We start from the raw sequence: 20912 nt of genomic DNA, 5'->3' as shown, positions 1-20912 counted from the left end.
ACCCCTCGTTGCCCCCATCTCTGCACCTCTAATTGGGGATAATCATAGCAACCTAATAGGGTTGCAAGATTTGAACTGGATAACGGACATACAACACCCAGCTCACATTAGGGAATCAATCAATATTAGTTCTCTTCTCTTTTCCCAAATATAACCTATCGTGAAGCTTATGAGCTAAAATCCAGAGACTGCAGACTTAACAATGATCATATAGAATAAAAGGCATTGTTCAGAGGTGGAAAGGACACTGGATACAGAGTCTGAAGACCTAGGTTAGCTTTGACTTCGGAAAAATGAGAAAATACCTCTCTTATCTGTCTCTTTGTGTTAGGAAAACGTAACTAAGGTCCCACATGTGAAAATACTTTGTAAAGGGTTGGGTTGTCCACAGACACTACGTTCTTAAATATGAAAATTAAAAATAAATGAAAAGTGCTGCATTAGCCACTTTTAATTAACACAAATTCTAAACATTATCGTTGTACACTGGTGTTCAAAATATATCGTTTAGACCAGTACCTAATTTATTTGTAGGCCCTCAAGAAATAATAGTTGAATAAATAAATGAACAAACAGATAAAGAAACAAATGAAAGTGATTTTTAAAAGAGGTACACATAAAATTGCAGACAGCAATTTTTCTACATTAACCCTGCATGTCACCTTTTGTCAGCTGACATTTACATTTCAATGAACACCAATTATGTCTTAATAGTTGGAGTCAACTTTGTGGTACAAAATATTCACAAATTGTCCTATGAATTTTTGAGGGAGTGAAAAGAGCCTATCATCACCTTGACAGAATTGAGTTAATGATTGCTATGATTGCTGTGAGAGCTTATTTTCAATACGAAATCATTTTTTGTTCAATTTCTAGCACAGATAAAACAATTTTCAATGTTCTTCTCTGAATTGCTTCTCCACAAAAAGGCAGAAATGCCCTCTGAAAACTGACCAGCTGTCTCACCAAGAGGCAGACTATATCATAATTTATAATCTGGCTTTAGGAATCAGAAAGAACTGTGTTCATTCTCTTGCTATGTTATTTGGGACAAATTAAGTTAACTAAGATACTATATATTCACTTGTAAAGTAGGGATAATATACCACTGGATTTTTAACAAGAATCAAAACACGTGTTGGATATAACACTTAGCACAGTGTAAACTCAATATATGGCATAACAATTAATAATAAAAACTGATAATAATAATTTGGCAAATTAAACCCATATCTTGCATCCACATATTCATCCCTAATTTTCCTTCTCTCAATCACAGTTTTTCCTCCCATTTCATCTCCTTAATTTATGCTCCAGAGTAAAATTTCATGAAGCTTTTCAACTCAGACATACCAAGAATCGCCAGCACCATGCTGTCTTTAAGAACTTCCATGGAGCCCGAGCATACAAAGTAGATGGCCTGCAAAGCATCTCCCTGACGCAGCAGATACTCCCCTGGAGCACAGAAGGAGGTTTTGATGTGTAGGGACAGAGACCTGAGGCAGCCCCGGCTGGCACACTCAAAAAGGGACAACTGTAAGATTTCCTTGTTCAGGTGCATGGTGATGTCAGAACGAAGCTCATCTGGAAAGTCTTTCAAAAGCTGTCAGAGAAGATGAAAGAGGGAAGCAAGTTGGGGTCAGTCTTGCGTAATTGATTGACTATAAGACCACAGGAAGTTTTTCCCACTGTTTGACCAGCCACAGTACAGAAGAGGAAATATACATATGAATAATCCTGGAGAGATTTTTCCATGACTGTGACCCTGGTTGTGTGCTCCTAAATAATCAGCTGTTAATAAGTCTGGAGAAATAGAATAAATTAATAAAAGACTCTAGAATGAAACATATAGTTCCTTGTGACTTGCTTCTCACAAAGATGCCTACTCAGGACAGAAGATATGGAATTTGGACCCTTTAGTGTTTCCTCTGCTGTCATGACCATCTGAAGAGAGGAAAAAACAAATAATTACTTAAAAATATTGATGACTAGTTTCGTTGGGGGGTGGTGGAATGGTTGCTTGATTTATAGGATACCTTTTCTACAGTGGTGGTCTGCGGTGTTTCTGGATGTCCAAAGATAACATGTTTGCTGAAAAGCCTTTTTTTTTTTTTTTACTTTGTTGCTTTTAAAGGTAAACATTAACTTGATTAATCTAATATTCCATGATTCCATCATTCAACTGTCATAAGAATTGGTTCCTTCAAAGAGGGTCAATGAGAATGAAAATAAGTCTGCCTGATTGACCAAAGTAGCAAGTTACTGTAAAACACAGGCCAATCCAAAGTGACATTATAAAAACATAAGCCAGAGCAGATGAAAGAAGATGTATTGAGGTCATGAGAGATTAAAAATAAAGAGATAAAGAAGGTGGTAGGTGTGTATTTCCCTTTTGAGACCTGCATTAGAGCACTTTGCTTTTACCTTAGAATACGTGCTTTCTGCCTGAAAATGTCAACATGAGAAATGCACATTACCTCATTGGAATCTATTCCATTGTTGACTGACCAGGTTGTTTGGAAATATTCAAGCATCCTCTGCTTGAGTTGCTGGGGCAGGTGATGGACACGTATGAAGTCCTTCAGATCCTTGGTTCTAGTGTGATAGAGGGACCACCTGGAATACATCCTCTGTATGATCGCCGTCACGTTTCCAAACACCAGGGCATGCATCAAGGCTAGAGAAAACAACACAGCATATAATGGGAGAAAAATAGGACAGAGGGGCTTCCTCCTTATGTATAAATGTACAGTCTATATATCCTGAATCAGCAGGGTACACGTAGCTGGCCACGTTGACACAGCTATTTTGAAACAGGCTTTTTGCTGCAGCCACAGTGCCACAGGGTGCATCCTGATGTAGTCATTTTGATTCCATGTGACTTGATCAGAGTAAAAATACCTTTTAAAAATACTCAGTAAATTTGAGAAAAAAAAAAAAAAAAAAAACACCTCAGTAATAAGAACAATAGACCACTTTGACCCACACTTAATCTGTTAGCCGCCATCCTGGCTATGACAAACTTTGATTTTTGTACTCTATTCACATCTGTATTATTTTAATCCTTGGGTCTAACTGTGTAGGTATGATGAAATGGTTTTAATAATTTCATAGAATAAGCTCTCAAGTTAGGGCTTAATAGTTATTTTCATTATAATAACAAATACGTTTCAAAAGTAAGTCTATAATAAAAATCTGGTTAGCCTTTATGAGAATATTAGTCTCTTCCCCAAAGCCATCATTTAAAATTAGTTTTAGGATATTAAATATGACACATTTCTATTAATAAAGGTACTGAAAAAGGTGTTAGAAATGTAATTGAGGATTTCCTGGGCAATCTGAAACCAAGATAACACCACCCCAGCTCTCTAGTCACTTTAATTTTAAGGGACATAGATATTAGGAATTCTGAGACCATTCAAGAAACAAAGAATTCAGGTATTCTGCTTAGAGTTCTTGTCACCCTTCTGAGAAGAGCCAGGTGGTACACGAACATGTGAGTCCTGTTTCAATGAGATTTCTTGGTCAGTCTTCCGCTTCCAAAAGCACCACCAGAGTGTAATGAGAGAGCAGGCTTTGTTCACCAGAATTCCAGAGCGGATGGGGATTAGGGATGGATTTTCTCCTGGAAAAACATAGAGTGAGCGAGCAGATGGACTTCACCTCCCAAGGGGTCACCTGCTGTGGGGAGTGGTCAAGTATCTCAAAGTCAGAAAAGATGTGAGGATTTCGCACTAAACAGTAGTTGTTGGTCAAACAACGGGAATGGCCTAGCAGACACCAGCAAGTAGCCCGAGAAGGCCTTGGACCCACCTGGGTTTGTGAAACTGGGAAAGAGAAAGGTCCAAGTGTGCCCACACTTACGGACAGATCAACTCTCTGTGATATTCAGATTTCAGCCCTGATCCCCATGGGACTGGCAAGGAGGTAAGAAGCTCAGGGGTTGGGTGAAATCACTGGTTTCAGTAGTTTTTAGTTAAAAAAAAAAAGACTAAACATTTCTAGTTTGTCTATTAAGACCTGTCATAAACGTCCCTGTGCCCAAATCTCAACGTCCAAGGACTATGTTAAAAGTTTCTTAGCACCAGAATTGATAATCAGTGCAAATGTGTCAACCTGTTGTTACATCCATCCTCCTGAATATTTCAAGATAGCCCCAACCCGAATTCTTTCTTTCGGTTACATTTACCAGAAATTATCAACTTTTGTCGTACTAATTTCAGACTAATCTAACACTGGAGTTAAAATTCTTTATCAGGTTATACATCATCATTTCTCTATGGAAAATTCAGTCACCATGCCAATGAAGTCACCCCATAATAAAGAGGGCCTCAATATTTTGGAGAAGTTACTAGAACAGGGTTAAACTTAGGGTCCATATACAGGAGGCAATATAATGTTGCAGAGGAAATATGGACTTCGGAATCAGACACCATTAGATTAAATTCTGGCTTTAGCACTTCTAATTTTGTAAACCAGGCGAGATATGCAATTCCCTTGCGTGGTTCCCTTATATGTAAATGGGCATAACAGTACCTTACTCATAGAGTTATTTCAGGGCTTAAAGAGTTAACATATCTTTTTTAAAGTGCCTTTAATTGCGTGTGGGTGCTCAATTTATGTTAATTTTTCCCATGAAAGTGAAAAGTGCTATGAATTTCCAGGATGCTCAGTGGTGTAAAATATGCGGGAGGAACCCAGATTTAAGGTTTTCCAGCAACCTGTCAAATAATTGAGTGGTTCTTTGTGGAAATAACTTCTTGATGGAGGAAATTCAAGAAATATTCAAGAAATGCCTGCTACATGCAAGCACACATTGGTTCAGATTCTTCCTAAATGTTCAAAAATGAAATGTCTTCCAAAGGGTTAAAAATATACCAAGAAAAACGCATATTGCTTAACAACTAAATGTTGAACGCTTCTTGGCAGGTTCTAAGTAGAGGCTCATTCTTCTGTATGGTTTTAGAAGCACAACTGTTCTGCCACTTAAATATTTTATTTGGAAGGGGAGACCTCTATTTACAATAAACACTCAGCAAAGAAAAGAACTGATTCTGCTCCAAATCCAAGGAATTAAACACTGATTTCAGGCTCTGTTAATATACTTATGGGCTCAGTGTTTGGAAGCCCCACCATCTGTAGAAAGTATGTAGTAATAATCATTCATGGCGTTTAAACTGAGTACTGAGAACAATTTTATTTCATTTATTTTAACACTGCTTTCCTTAATTAAGTGTATGATTTTAACTTTGCTTAATTATAATGTGTGTAAAGCACTTAAGGTAAGAGAAGTAATATGTTCAGATCATTTAGCATTCTAATTGTACATTATCAATAAAATGAATTACTGGATTCATTGTAGCATTCATAAGTGTTGTTGGAAAGCCCTAGTCTACGTCTGAGTCATCATAATTTCAAAGTCTCATTTCAGCATAGGAAAATACTTCTAATTTAAGTAGTTCAAAAAATACAACCCTAGCTCTCGTAGTTTTTCAGTTTTCCAAAGTTATTATTGTCTCTCTGTCACTGGTTATCATTTTCACACTGGTGAAGAGTGTTTGTGACTGTCAGGCCAAATCATTCCATCTACTATGAAACTTTGACTGAAGAACTTCTATATCCAGGTCAGTCTGGAAATTATCCTTCACTTTTCCTTTTTATTCCTAGCAAATTTGATGTATATAATTCTTAAAGTAGCATGCTAGGCCTACTGCTGAGTCTGTGGGAGGTTCTTTTTCTTTGCGGAAGAGTTTTGTATAGAATGCATTTTGTAAAAGATCATGTTAATATCAGGTTTTCAGAGGAGGCTCAACACTCAGGATCTTACATGAAAAGTAAACAGACCTCAAATGAAAATGCATTTTTATAGGTTGCCTGGCTTTCTCTTTCCCTTTTTTCTTTATCTTTCCTTTCCTTCCCCCCTTTTTTCCCTCCTCCTTCCTTCCCCTCCTCTCTCTCTCTCCCTCCCTCCCCACCACCTCTTTCTTTGGATTTTGGGCAACCTTGCTGTCCTAAGGTCATCATTTCTGGTTTCTTTAGTCAAATACTTTGCAGTGCCTTCAGCGTCTACAGAGGGACTGTGCTCTTCTGCTATAAAAGGAGACCAGAGCTCAGGCTTCGGGTAATCTTAGCTGCCCTACTCCTCTCTCTCACCTACTTATTGCCTTGGAATTTTCCAGTCCTTGCTATAAGTACACTGGGTTGTGAGTGGCAGATGGCAGGGAGAACAGAGAGTGAGAACAATTTTCTAAATGATGAATTGAAATGGCAGTGTAAAGACACCTTAAAAACAGCGAATTTGTGGGTCCAATAACATCACGTCAGGGTAGTATATACAGGGTAAGAGGATCCAAGGAAAGCCTTGGCTGTTAAGAGTTTCACTCTACCTCTTCCGTGGCAACAATGCCTCATTTAAACTGGACATGTCCTGAGTGATGAGTCCTCTTCACTAGAAAGCTATATCTAACCTCTGAGGCTGAGCTGATGGTCCCAACACTGGGGGCTCACTCATCAGGCAGCCATTAATAAATATGAGAGAGGAATTTTAAAAGACATGGGAAAATGTTCTCAATATATTTTGTTAGGGGACAAAAATGATATGTGTAGTTGATATAAATCTCTTAGAAAATAGGGGAATAAATGTATGAAAAGACTGAAAAGAATATCCTTTGGTGATGGGATTATATGTAATTTTATTTTTATGTAGATTTTCCAGTTCTTTCGAAATGCGCATTATAATAGGAAAAGTTAAAATGGAAAAAGAAAGAACATCATCTGCCTGAGTACCTATTTCCATTACTCAACTGTGAACGCCTCGAAGGAAAGCATCATATCTTAGTCATCTTTGTTTCCCTAGCACCTAGCACAGTGCCTGGCATAATTTTAGTGTGCCATAAATATTTATGGAACCAAAATGAACCTCTGGCTGTTTGATAATTTCTTTAAAAAGTTTTATAATCATAAGCAAGTAGCTTAGAAAATTTAGGAACAGTTCAGTCCCAAGCCCTTCCCATCATCCCCATCCCACTCCCCAAAGGCAAACTTTCAAAATTATTTCTTTCAGGTCTTCTTCTGATTATCACCAATATTTTAGATCATGAGATTTCACTTCTACTGCTTGACTTATCATATTAAGACAAAACCTAAAAAGCAACTTGACATGAAAAGTGAGAACTCAGCTCACTGCTATCCACTTGCTCATCCCACACCTGATAGCTATATTATTATTTTTTGCTCATCTATTATAATTTTACAAACTAAAATTAGTATCAAAGACACACATTGAGAAGATTACACCAATAGTAAATGTATAGTTCATTTCTCAAAGTGAACAGATCCATGGAAACACCTCCAGATGAATAAACGTGATATTATCAGCACCCAGGGCTCCCTGGTGTCCCCCAGTCACCAACCAGCACCCTCACCAAAGGTAACCGCAGCTACGAGTTATACTGCAATCAATAAGTTTTGCCTACTTTTGAACCTTCTTTAAACAAAATCATACAGTGCATACTTATTTGTGTCTGTCTTCTCTGCTCAGCATTGAGTTTGTAAGATTTATCCATGTGGTAACATAACAGTTCATTCATTCTCATTACTGTATGGTACTTTATTGAATAATTATTTCATAATTTACTTATTTATTCTCCTATTAGTGAGCATTTCCACTTTGAAATTTTTGCAGTAATGTTTCCACATTATGTCCTTTGATGTGAATATATATATGGTTTTTTGTTGGATATACACTCACAAATGGAATTGTTGAGGCACAGAATACAGATACGTTCAGACTAGGTAACTACTGACAAGACTCTTGTACCAACTGACACTCACATCAACAGTATAGGAGAACTCAAGATGTTCTTTATCCTCTCAAACACTTAGGGTTATTAGTGTTTTTAAGTATACCATTCTGGTGAATGCAAACGTTATCTAATTTTGACTTAATTTGCATATCCTACATGAACGATGTTGAGCACCTTTTTTTAAAATATGTTTATTGTCTATTCAGGTAAGAAAATCTATTTTTGAAGTGCTTTTTAAAATTTTTAATGCGTTTTTTAGTTCTCTGCTCTTAGTGATCTGATAGAGTTCTTTATATATAATAGATAAGAGTCTTTGGTCAGATACATGTTTGCAAATATCTTCCATCCTGTGGCTTGCTGCTTCACGTTCTTAATGATGTCTTTTGATAAACAGAAGTTCTGAAGTTCAATTTATCAATCTTTCCTTTATGGATAGTGCTTTTTGAGTCATGCTTAAGAAATCTTTGCCAAACCCAAGGTCATGAAAATACTTTCTTATGTTAGCTTTTAGAAGCTTTATTGTTTTCCCTTACACAATTAGATCAAAATCCATCTGGAATTAATTTCAACTTAGTTTTAAGAGGGGTCAAGGTTGTTTTTCAACATGTATATTTATATATATTTGACTCAGCAATGTTTATTAAAAGTATCACCTTCTCCCCCTTATGTTACAGTATCACCAGTGTCATAAATAAAGTGACCATATGTTTATGGGCAGCTTTTTGCATGCTCTTCAATTCCACTGGCCTATTTATCTATTCCTGAGCCAACACCATACTTTCTTAATTACTGTGACTTTATTACACATCATGATATCTGCAGCATAAATATTCCAATTTTGTTCTTCTTTATGCTTGCTTACAATCATTTTAGTTCTGCAGTTCCTCTAATTTTTAGAAACATCTTGCCAATTTTCCAAGAGGCACATATATACAGGCAAACACACATCTACTGGGTTTTCGAAATTGAGACTGCCTTGACTCTTTAGGTTAATTTGAAAAAAACTGGTATGTTTACAATACTAAGTCTTAAAACCATCACCACTGTATATCCTTCCATTATTTTAAACTATTTGTAAATTTTCTAATGTTTTATACTTTTCTGTATAATAGTATTGCACATTTAAACAATTTTTTTTTGATGTGGACCATTTTTTTTAAGTCTTTATTGAATTTGTTACAATATTGCTTCTGTTTTGGTTTTTTGGCTGCAAGGCATGTGGGATCTTAGCTCCCCAACCAGGGATTGAACCTGCACCCCCTGCATTGGAAGGTAAAGTCTTAGCCACTGGACTGCCAGGGAAGTCCCAGTATTGCACATTTTAAAACATTTATCCCTGTGTATTTGATGTTTTTATAATTTTAAAAATATTATATTGTTTAATTGATTGTTACTAACATATAGAAATACAACTGATTTTTGCATATTGACTTTATATCCATCAGCCTTACTACATTCACTTATTAATTCTAATAGTTGTTTGAAGCTTTTAAGATTCCTTCTTTGTTTTGTGTGTTCTCAAGGTTTATACAGATTTATCTAGGTATGGATTTTTTTTCATTACTTTTGCTTAATCTCTTTGATAGTTTCAAATATGTTTCCCATAAATCAGTGGTGTGCACACTAGTGAATTACAGATGCTCACGTGGAAGCTTTCTCTTCCCCCTCCTTCTCCTCACTCAGCTTGTGAGCGCCTCTGCCCTGGATAATTATCTGGGGTTCTTACACTCACCTGCAACATTAAATACCACTCCTACCTGCTTTTGTTGTAAATATTGCATCCCGGTCATTAGCAATTTCATCAGCCTTGTGTGGGGATTCCTAATAAGATAACTTAGCATTGATTCCATGGTAATACATATTTTAAATTAAAAAAATAAATTATTTGTATATATTTATAGAAATTAAAAAATAAAATCAATTTGCAGTATATAATGAAATAGATATTTTACAAAAAGTTTTCTAGGTCTTAGTGAATCCGGGCATTTAAACTCACTAAACTTCTGTTGCCTTATATTAAATTGGGGTGTTAATAACCTCTAACTCATAGTGTTACGAGAATTAAATGAGCAAAGTGTTCAATATTGTGAGCGCTTATGATTAGTTCTCAAAATTATGCCAGTAATTTGTTAACTAGGAAATATTAAAATGAAGGCATCATTTCTCTTAGCCTAGGGTAATTGTCACAATAACAGACACAGATTTGTGAAGCTTTAATTAATAAATCTGAGTTACTCAGATGCCATTTGCCATCCAAAACCAATGGTTTCCTCAGTGCTGCTCAAGTCACCTAAATGCTTTAATGCCATTTCCAAATGAGCGCTGGTTTTGCACCAGGATAATTTGCTCAATAAATATTTACCAAGTGACAAAGTGGCATTATCTGATTATTTCCCATATCTTTTGGCTTTGTGACCAGCTTAGCTTCTACTCACAATGAATAGCAGGGAATAATAATATCCTTAACAATTTCTGATTCCGGACCACTTACACTATAGTTAGTGAATCAACAGGAAATAAGTTCAATTAGCTAACATATTCTTCCAATGTCAAATTAGTAGGTTAAGCCTTGAGCATTTGAGCATTTCCAAAAATTTCCATCAGGAGTAGAAGAAACATGGGCAAATATTAAATAAATATAGACTGTGTCTGTTTACAAAATGCTTGTCATTCTGCTAGGCTGAAAGATGGGCCATCAAGGAGAGCAGCAATTATATAAGCCATAATACTGGGTATAAAATCACCACCACAGGATTGGCACATTGAAGCTCTTCAGAAAACGAGAATTCCTGTTCTCTGCTCCCTAGGCTGTTACTGCTCTACATCGGCCAAAAACCTCTTCCCAGTGCTGCAGTCCCAGTATGCGACCTCAGCAACTCTGCCTTTCCAAGAAATTCCCCCAATCCCTGGCCCCCTTTCTCACTGCTTCTCAATTTCCTAACTGATTTGGCACTTAGCATTTACTGCCTGGTATTGTATTAAATATTAAAATATATATATTAAAACTTATATATATAATATATATTTAATATATATATTAAAACTCTTTTCACGTATTTCTTCCAAGGTGATCCTAAACTCCTCGAGAGAAAGATTGCCTTTGTGCTGCTCTGGTTTCATGGTAGGCTGGATGACTCATTGCTTGAAGTCCCACATAATCAGTTCACATCTGTGCAAGGAAGTTGGTAGAAACCATCTTCTATAATAAGGTTCAAACCTCAAAGTGATACCTGGGACTAAGGTCATTAAGAGAACATGATAATCTCAATTAACATACACACACTACTATATATAAAATAGATAATCAACAAGGACCTACTGTATAGCACAGGGAGCTCTACTCAATATTCTGTAATAACCTATATGGGGAAAGAATCTGAAAAAGAATGGATATATGTAGATGTATAACTGAATCAGTTAGCTGTACATCTGCAACTAACACAACATTGTAAATCACCTATACTTTAATATAGAACAAAAAATAAATTAAAAAAAAAAGAGAACATGGCAGAACAAGCTTTTGAGGGAATACGGTGGGGAAGAAAGTACTCATAGAACTCTGGCTTAAGAATATTTACTCAATTCAGGTAGACACCCACATCTCCATAAGAACAGCTTTATAATTCACAAGTTTCCATTTATGTATTTAATGACAGAAGTAAGTAATCACCTGGGTTCCAAACTTGCCTCTTTACTTACTGGTTGTATGGCATTGAAAACGTTACTTTATTTCTGCAAGGTTTAGATTTGTCATCTGAAAAATGTGGGTAATAAAGGCATCAATCCTGTCAGTTAGGTTCAGAAAAGAGAAATGAAAGTAAATATTTCATCTGGGGGAATTTATTATAAAGAACTGTTTTCCCTGGTGTTGGAGTGCTGAATGATCAGAAGGAGAGTCTAGATAGAGGTAACGTGAGTGTGATAGTTGCAGAGATGGATGAACAAAGAGAAGTGGGGTTATCAGCACCGAGGAGCCCAGAGGAGAAGCAATGGGAGCCACGAGGAGTCGGGGCTCTGACTTTGGTTGCGGGGGTACCTCCAGCAGGTGCCGGGATCTCTGAGAAAGCTCAATGAGGCTGCTTCTGAAAGTGCCTGAAAGAGGCTGAAGGATGGAGCCACTTGCAGCTGTCTGAGGTGGCCTGCCACTCAACATATACTGCACCCATCAGAACCCGGAAGTTCCTTCCCCCCTCCTCCTGCCTCCAGTCTCCCTCTGGCGCCCCCTATTGGGAGAAGTGACTGATGTCAGCTGGCAAAGAAGAATGAGATTTGCGGAGTCCAAACCACAGCGATACAAAGCAGAGTACAGACGCTGGGTTTGAAGCTCAGACATAATAGCTTAATAACGTCTCTATTTGTTAAATGGGATAATAATGGTGCAGAACCCATAGATTTGCCTTCAGAATTGCTTGAGGTATTGTACTGAAGCATTCAGCACAGAGAATGGAACATAACCGTGATTAATAAAGGTTAAATATTTATTATTATTGTATTGGTGTTTGTTGCTTTTGTTTTAACTGAGTTATCTATCAAACATCCTTAATTTACTATAGTAGTATTAATAAAATTTGATAACCCTCACCTGTTTGGAGCTACAAAATGGCATTTCAAATGTATACCTGTGATTCATGTAACTCACAAACACTAAAGGTAAATAGCATGTTAGGAAGCAAAGTGCCTGCCCTTTCAAAATCAACCATCAGATACATATACACATCACTACATATAAGATAGATAACCAACAAGGACCTACTGTATAGCACTGGGAACTATAATTAATATTTGGTAATAAACTATAAGGGAACAAATCTGAAAAAGTATATATATAACTGAATCACTGTGCTATACACCTGAAACTAACACAAAATTGTAAATCAACAGTACTTCTGTTAAAAACATATATATATATATGTATTCAACCATCAGGTAAATGGTTATTTCTTCATCTGTCAGAACATGGAATTCTTGACATCACAGACTTTCATTGCTAATCTACATGTATATATAACTGTTGGTCACTGATTTCCTAATTAGTGCTTTTAGACTCTTCCAATGTAAACCAATCTACCCTGTATTGGGTTTTAGGACAGAGGGAACATAACAGCAACCATTTGGCAGACACTTGTTCCTTCTCTTGGTCTAAAGGAAGAATATTCCTTACCACCAATCAGCATGGTGCAGATGGAAAAGATCTTTTCTGCATCTGTATTAGCAGAGACATTCCCAAACCCAACGCTGGTGAGGCTGCTGAGTGTGAAGTACAGAGCGGCAATATAGGCACTTCGGATCGACGGCCCCCCCAAAGTATTGTTACCATAGTATGGAGATTCCAGTCTCTTTCCCAGCTCATGAAGCCAACCTGCAATGGAAAAAAAATGAGCCTTTAAGCCCCCAAAATAAAGTCTCGGTATTAGCGCCTGGGCGTAATGATGAATGAACATTTAAGGATACACGAAGTTGCTCAGGAGAAAGAAGAAAGTTAAAAGGACGTTCAAGGCAAGGAATTAGATTCCATGGCTCTAAAAGCAAAAGCATCACTTTCATGCAACTGTTTTATAACACACACAGCAGAGAAATATGCATTCGAGTGTGGATTGGTGGTCAAAGCTGAACAGGTTACTCTAATGCAAGAACTACCTGCAGTGACAGAACCTGGGATTTCTACTCTCGGTAACAGTGTTGTACATTTCACGAGCTGTTAAGCTTATTTCTCAATTGGAATTTTAAGAAACAAAGGGGTTGAGTGGGTATTTTTCAACCCTACATGATAGTAAACAGCAACCAACACAAGAATCTAGACTTCATATAGGCAAGATGGGCTTTATTTCTTTTCTTTTTTTTTTTTTTGATGGGCTTTATTTCTAATCTGTACAACCTTTCCTTATTTTATTCACCGGACCTGATATCAGTTGCCTTATAGGTCTTAGCTCATGCTTTCCTCAGGAAGCCATCTCTACAACCTCATTCTTCTGTTTGGGGGTGGTGGGGGAAAACTGCACAACTATGAGGTTCCTATAATGGAATTGGGTGTCCCCCTACAACTGTTTCACGATACTGGTGTATATATGTGTCAAAACTTATCTAATTAAATGCTTCAAATATGTGCATTTTATTGTATGTCAATTATACTGTCATAAAGCTGTAATAAAGCTATGTTAATAAAGATGGGAAATAGCAAGTATAATATTAATAATAATACAATGAAAACACAACACAAAGACCACTTTAAAATCCTTTACTGGAAATATTTTGTCTTTATTTTCTCTTTAAAATTTTATATTTAAAAATTCTGTGTGTGTGTGTGTGTGTTATGAAACACTATGGCAATTCAGCTCAACCCATAAGGTCCATGAGACTTTTGTTAAGGGATGTTAGGCATTGACCACTATTTCCTTATTAACACTTCATTTAATGGCTGCCCAAGAAGAGATGGAAAGTCATTACATCGTTTAAGTAGTAATAATGCTGTCATTATTAACTAAAGTTATAGATTATGCAACTGTGCTAGGTAATTAAAATGCAGATTTGAAACAACTGGGTTCCTTGAGATCAAACAGAAATGCTCAGTGGCAAGTACTCTGTCTCATTTATCTTGTCTCTAGAGAAGTGTTTCTCAACCATTAGCTTGCCTCTGAAATATCTAGAGAGCTTGTTAGGGACAGCCAGGTCCTATCCCTGGAGTTTCTGGTACAGCACATGGGAAGGTTGGGGAGAAGGACTGAGAATTTCCCTTTGTAATAGGTTCCCACGTGATGCTGTTGCTGCAGATCTAGGGGACCAAAGTCCTTCGACTTCGCAAAGTCACCTTCTAGAACAATAGCTCTCAATGCTGACTACAGCTGGGAAAGCATTTTAAAAATACACTGTCCAAGTGCCACCTCCATGTACTGAACCAAAATTTCTGGTTCCGAGTTCAGGTACTAATATTTTGAAAAAGCTCCCCAGTAGAACCTGATGTGAAGCTAGAACTTAGAACCATTATTCCAGAACTTAGCAAAGCCCCTAACAATAGTAGAGTTTAATAAATATTATTTCTAAAAGTGAAAGAATTAATGAACATATAAATTGTTCTTGCCCTCTGCAATAATATGACAACACTGATGCAATATAACAACACATGAGCATTTATAAATTTGTACTAGATTTCTGCACAAAGTATAATGAATGTATTTTTTGATGATAGAGAATAATAATAAAATGAAAATTACACATTATGAGAGCTGACACCATTAGTAAGCTATGACCATTTATTCTGTCTGGAAAGGCTTCGTGAAGGAATAAACTCCACATTCAAACACAGATTTAAATCTGGACCCTTCCATTAAATCTGGACGTTTCCTTCCATCTTTGGGAATGACTAACTTCTCTGAGCTTCATTTTCTCATTTGTAAAAACACGGACACTATCTAACTTGTACGGTTGCAGTGGGATTAAATGAGATGCCACATGAAGAAAAGCCAACCCCTGTTAGTGGCAGATATTATATTAGTATATAATATCTCTGTTCTTTCTCTTTCTCATGTTACTTAAATTGGAACAGAGAAAGTACAAAATTCAGAAAGTAAGAGGAAATATGAGATCAGGAGTGAGTCATAATGGAAAAGGAAGGTGGTGACTAAGTGTACTGAGTAGAACCCAAGGGCGCCATCTGATAGAACTGAGCATTTCTTCACTAATAGAAATGACAGGGGGGAAATCTAGGTGACAGTAGTTTTTAAACTGGGGGAGTTATACACCCATTTGTGAACCTGAAGAAAGACATGCTCCTTTTCTCAGGACAAAGCACACATGGAGACACACACACAATTTTGTGTACATTTTCAGGTGGTTCATGGCCTTTTCCTACAGGCTGGGTCCAAGGGACCAGATTAAAGAGTCCTGCTCTAGAATTTTAAGTGAAGGGAAGGAGGAAGTGATAAAGCATGATTTGGTAAAACCTGGTTGAATCCTGTATGGAAACAGATTTAGACATAAAGACAGCTTATCCAAGATTAATTAAAGAGATATCACAAAAGCAAAACAGGTGCATTTAAAAAATATTACTGGTGTATTTGTATGCACTGTAGGGGGAGAGTCAAGACAAGTAAAATCAGGAAGCAGAGATGACATCTGAATAAATCATTGTACGCAGGATGCTGATTTCTGCAGAAGGGTGCTTTTACAGGCCTTTGACCCAAGCCTTGTCAAGTACGGCCAACTACAAGATGCTGAATGGCTGGTGGGTTGGCTATTTCTCAAGTGCCTTCCAAGCAGCGCTCTGAAAGCGATGTCATGGTTCTGCTCAAAAATGAAGTGATTAGAGGGGCTTGCCCCTTTGTTCCATGTTGGTCATTCCCACTAATTCTGGGGAAGTCTGAGCAGCTGAAAAATGTCATTTTGCCCAGAGAGTAAATATTGCATGACTAATTTTTTTATTTGATGCACAGAGGAATGAGAAAAACACCACCACACACAGTAAAGCCACTGCTTCCTCTTAGCTGAATCAGCTATACAATCAGGTCATGAATAAAAAACTGGACCCATCTACTGATCTTGAATTTGCTTACAGAACCTCAAGTTTTCTCATTAAAAAAATAAAACCAAACAAACCCAGCCAAAGCCTTTGATTAAACTCCTTAATTGTAACAAAAGTAAAACGTTGAAAAATTCTCCAAACCAAATCAGTTTTCATAGAATTTGATTTTCTTAATAAAATAGGATAAAATTTTGTAATAGGTCATAAGGATTATATTAGATTATACTCTCACTCAATTCCTGTTCATTTACATATGTGTGAAACTGTCTCAGAAGCGATTTAGGGAGCAAAACACAGACAAACAACAGACCTACTTTTGTTGATATATCTTTTCTGTCTAGCCAACTGTTCTGTCTATTTTCAGAAGCATCTTGTTTTTTAAGAAGGGTTGTTACTAAACTGTGTTGCAGCTATTGGAGCACAAGCAATAATGATGATAAAAAAAAACTTGGTAACACGGAAAGGAGGTAACACCCACAAATCCGGGGATGGGCTCTGGGGGCTAAAAAAAACTTTTTCACAGAACAGCTTGTCCGAAATGAGAGCACATGTTCCACTGTAACAAGACAGCATGTCACTGTACTGTACAGAAGAAGCAATTTAACCAATTTGGAAGCCAATCTTTTTATAATCTAGAGAAACCCATCTCTAAAGGGATGTCCTAGAACAGTCTGTTTTTGCTTGATTTTTTTCCCCTAAATTTTGAAGGAAAAAGCATACACAAAATGAAGTAGAATCTAAATATACTGGATACACTGCCATCTGATAGAAACAAAAGATATCGTAAAATAATCCTGTCATCACCAAAATAGATTAGATGAATACAACAGAGGAGATTTATGAAATAAATATCAATTTCAAAGATAGAATGACTCTTAATGACCATGCCCAGAAGAGCCTATAATTAAGCATGCTAATTCAATCCATATACTTTTCATTGCATACTTAACCAGTATTTTGCTTAATTACATACTTTTAACTCTAAACAGGAGTTTCTTTTTATTTTAATCTAGGTTTCATACGGTAATATACTTTTATGGTGCATATGTTTACATTCACAGTTTGTTCAGGTGTGACCTGCTTTATACAATAGATGTGTTCCTGAAAAGTTTAGTTTATATTAGTATTTGGTAAATTAACAGATATTTTAGCTTTAATGAAAGGAATAGAAGCATGTTATTTAAGGAAAGCCTATGGGAGGGTGTGGCCAAGATGGCAGAATAGGAAGATCCTGAGATCACTTCCTTACATGGGCACACCAAAATGACAAATACTTACAGAGCAACTTTGAGGCAAAAGTGTAGAAGACTAGAAGAAAAGCTCTTCTATAACTAAAGATGTAAAGAAGGAACCACAAGGTAGGAGGGGTGGAGATGGGGTATAGTCAAAACCCATACCCACAGATGGGTGACCCACAAACGGGAGGATAATTACAATTTCAGAGGTTCTCCCCAAGGAGTGAAGGGTCAGAGTCCCACCTCAGGCTCCCCAGCCTGGGGATCCTGCACTGGGAAGATGAGCACCCAGAACATTGGCTTTGAAGGACAATGGGGCTTAATTTCAGGAAAGCCAGAGGGCTGTGGGAAATAGAGACTCCACTCTTAAAGGGCACACACAAATTCTCACACATTCCAGGACCCAGTGCAGAAGTAGTCATTTGAAAGGAGTCTGGGTCAGACACACCTGCTGATCTTGGAGCTCACCCTGGGGTCAAAGACGTTGGAGGCAGACATTCTGGGGAACTTGTTCTACCACAAGGATGCTGTTGCTGGCAAAGCACCACTTTGGAATCCTCCCTCTAGCTTATTAGTGTTGGGACCCAGCCCCAACCACCAGCCTGTCAACACCGGTACTGGGACACCTCAGGCCAAGCAACTAGCCTGGCGGGGACACAGTCTCACCTACCAACAGGCTGGCTGCCTTAAGACCCCTTGAGCCTGCAAACACTCTGGGACCTGGCCCCACCCACCAGAAGCCAGCAACCTCCACAAAAGGCAACCAACCAGACTGAGGGCCAGCCACACCTACCAGACCACCCACAGTAGTGAGCCTGCCAGAAGAAAAGGACTCACACAACCCATACAGGGGCACCCCAAGAGCATATAGCTCTGGTGACCAGAGGGGAATGTGCTGCTGGGATGCATAGGACATTTCCTGCCAAAGGCTACCTCCCCAAGGCCAGGAAAAGTAACCAACCTACCAAATACATAGAAATAAAAACAGCAAATTAGGCAAAATGAGACAAAAGAGGAATATGTTCCAAATAAAGGAACAAGATAAAACATCAGAAGAACTAAGTGAGACAAGGAGTCTACCTGATGAAGAGTTGAAGGTAATAGTTATTAAGATGTTCAAAGAACGTGGGAGAAAATTGGATGAACAGAGTAAGAAGTTAGAAGTTTATGATAAATAGTTAGAAAATATAAAGAAGAACCAAACAGATGAAGAATAACATAATTGAAAGAAAAAATACACTAGAAGGAATCAATAGTAGATTAAATGATACAAAGGAATGGATCAGAAAGCTGGAAGACAGAGTAGTGGAAATCACTGAAATAGAAGAGAAAAAAAAGAAAAAAAAAGAATGAAAAGAAAGTGGACAGTTTAAGGGACATCTGGGGCAACATCAAGCACACTAACATTTGCATTGTAGGGGTCCCAGAAGGAAAAGAGAGAGAGAAAAAGGCAGAAAACATACTTGAAGTCATAATAGCTGAAAACTACCCTAACTTGGGAAAGTAAATCCAGTTCCAGGAAGAATAGAGAGTCCCAAAGAGGGCCACACCATAGCACACTGCAATTAAAATGGCAAAAATTAAAGATAAAGAGTGAATATTAAAAGCAGCAAATAAGAAGCAACTGTTACATACAAGGGAACTCCCATAATGTAATCAGCTGACTTTTCAGCAGAAACTGCAGTCTAGAAAGGTGTGGCATTCTATATTTAAAGTGATGAAAGGGAAAAATCCACAACCAAAAATATTCTACCCCACAAGCTTTCATTCAGATTTGATGGCAAGATAAAGAGTTTTATGACAAACAAAAGCTAAAAGAGTTCAGCACCACCAAACCAGCTTTGTAAGAAATATTAAAAGGACCTCTCTAAGAAAAAAAGAAAAGGCCACAACTAGAAATATGAAAATTATGAGGAAAATCTCACTGGTAAAGGCAAATATAAAATAAAGGTAAAAAAATCAACCATGCATGAAGCTAGTAGGAAGGTTAAAAACAAGGGTACTAAAAGTCATCTATATCTACAATAAGTAGCAAAGGATACACAAAACAAAAAGACACAAAATATGATGTCAAAAATTATAAACATGGAGGTGGGGAGTAAATGTAGGGTTGTCAAAATACTTTTAAATTAAGAGATCACTATTATTAAAATAATCATGTATATACACAGGTTGTTACATATTAACTTTATGGTAACCACAAGCTAAAAGTCTATAATAGATACATTCACAAAAAAAGAGAAATTAATCCAAACATAATACAAGATGCAGTCAGCAAATCACAAGGAAAGAGAGCAAAAGAAGAAGCAAGGAACAAAAAAGAGTTACAAAAACAACTGCAAACAATTAACAAAATGACAACAAGAATGTAAATATCAACAATTATTTTATATGTGAATGGACTAAATCTTCCAATCACAAGACATAGAGTGGCTGAATGGATACAAAACAAGACCCATGTATATGCTGTATACAAGAGACTCATTTCAGATTTAAAGACACACACAGACTGAAAGTGAGAGGATGGAAAAAGGTATTCCTTGCAAATGGAAATGAAAAGAAACCCAGGGTAGCAATATTTATATCAGACACAATAGACTTTAAAACAAAGACTGTAGCAAGAGACAAAGAAGGACACTGCATAATGATCAAGGGCTCAATGCAAGAAGAAGATATAACAATTATAAACATATATGTATCCAACATCAGAGCACCTAAATACATAACGCAAATATTAACAGACTTAAAAGGGGAAATTGACAGTAATACACTAATAGTAGGGGACTTTAACACCCAACTTACATCGAAGGAGAGATCATCCAGAAAGAAAATCAATAAGAAAACATTGGCCTTAAATGACACATTAGACCAGATGCACTTAATATGTATATACAGAATATTCTATCCTAAATTAGCAGAATACACATTCCTTTCAAGTACACATAGACCATTCTCCAGGATAGATTACATGCTAGGCCACAAAACAAGTCTCAGTAAACTTAAGAAAACTGAAATCATATCAAGCACCTTTTCTAACAAAAATGTTATGAGACTAGAAATTAACTAAAAGAAAAAAAATGTAAAAGACATAAGCACTTGGAAGCTAAACAATATGCTACTACACAATCAATGGATTACTGCAGATCAAATCAGAAAAAAAAAAAACACCTGGAGACAAATGAAAATGAAAACACAACTATCCAAAATCTGTGGGATGCAGCAAAAGCAGTTCTAAGAGGGAAGTTTATAGTGATACAAGCTCACCTCAGGAAGCAAGAAAAATCTCAGATAAAAAATCTAGCCTTACAATGAAAGGAACTAAAAAACAAACAACAGAACCCAAAGTTAGTATTAATA

General features: G+C 36.9%; 1 protein-coding gene across 1 annotated transcript in view; it reads right to left on the bottom strand.

The window, feature by feature from the left end:
* Window positions 1-20912, bottom strand: part of KCNH8 (potassium voltage-gated channel subfamily H member 8) — a 384779-nt gene that overhangs the window by 73206 nt on the left and 290661 nt on the right. Inside the window, exons 8-10 of the mRNA XM_024742050.1 lie at window positions 12967-13164; window positions 2478-2677; window positions 1354-1603 (exon numbers count right to left, since the gene is read on the bottom strand). Coding sequence (XP_024597818.1) covers window positions 1354-1603; window positions 2478-2677; window positions 12967-13164 — 648 coding nt within the window. The remainder of the gene's footprint in view (window positions 1-1353; window positions 1604-2477; window positions 2678-12966; window positions 13165-20912) is intronic.

This window comes from Neophocaena asiaeorientalis, unplaced genomic scaffold, assembly GCF_003031525.2.
Source record: "Neophocaena asiaeorientalis asiaeorientalis breed wild unplaced genomic scaffold, Neophocaena_asiaeorientalis_V1.1 scaffold154, whole genome shotgun sequence".
Lineage (NCBI taxonomy): Eukaryota > Metazoa > Chordata > Mammalia > Artiodactyla > Phocoenidae > Neophocaena > Neophocaena asiaeorientalis.
The sequence above is the reverse complement of the archived record's forward strand: the minus strand, read 5'-3'. Positions and strand labels throughout refer to the sequence as shown.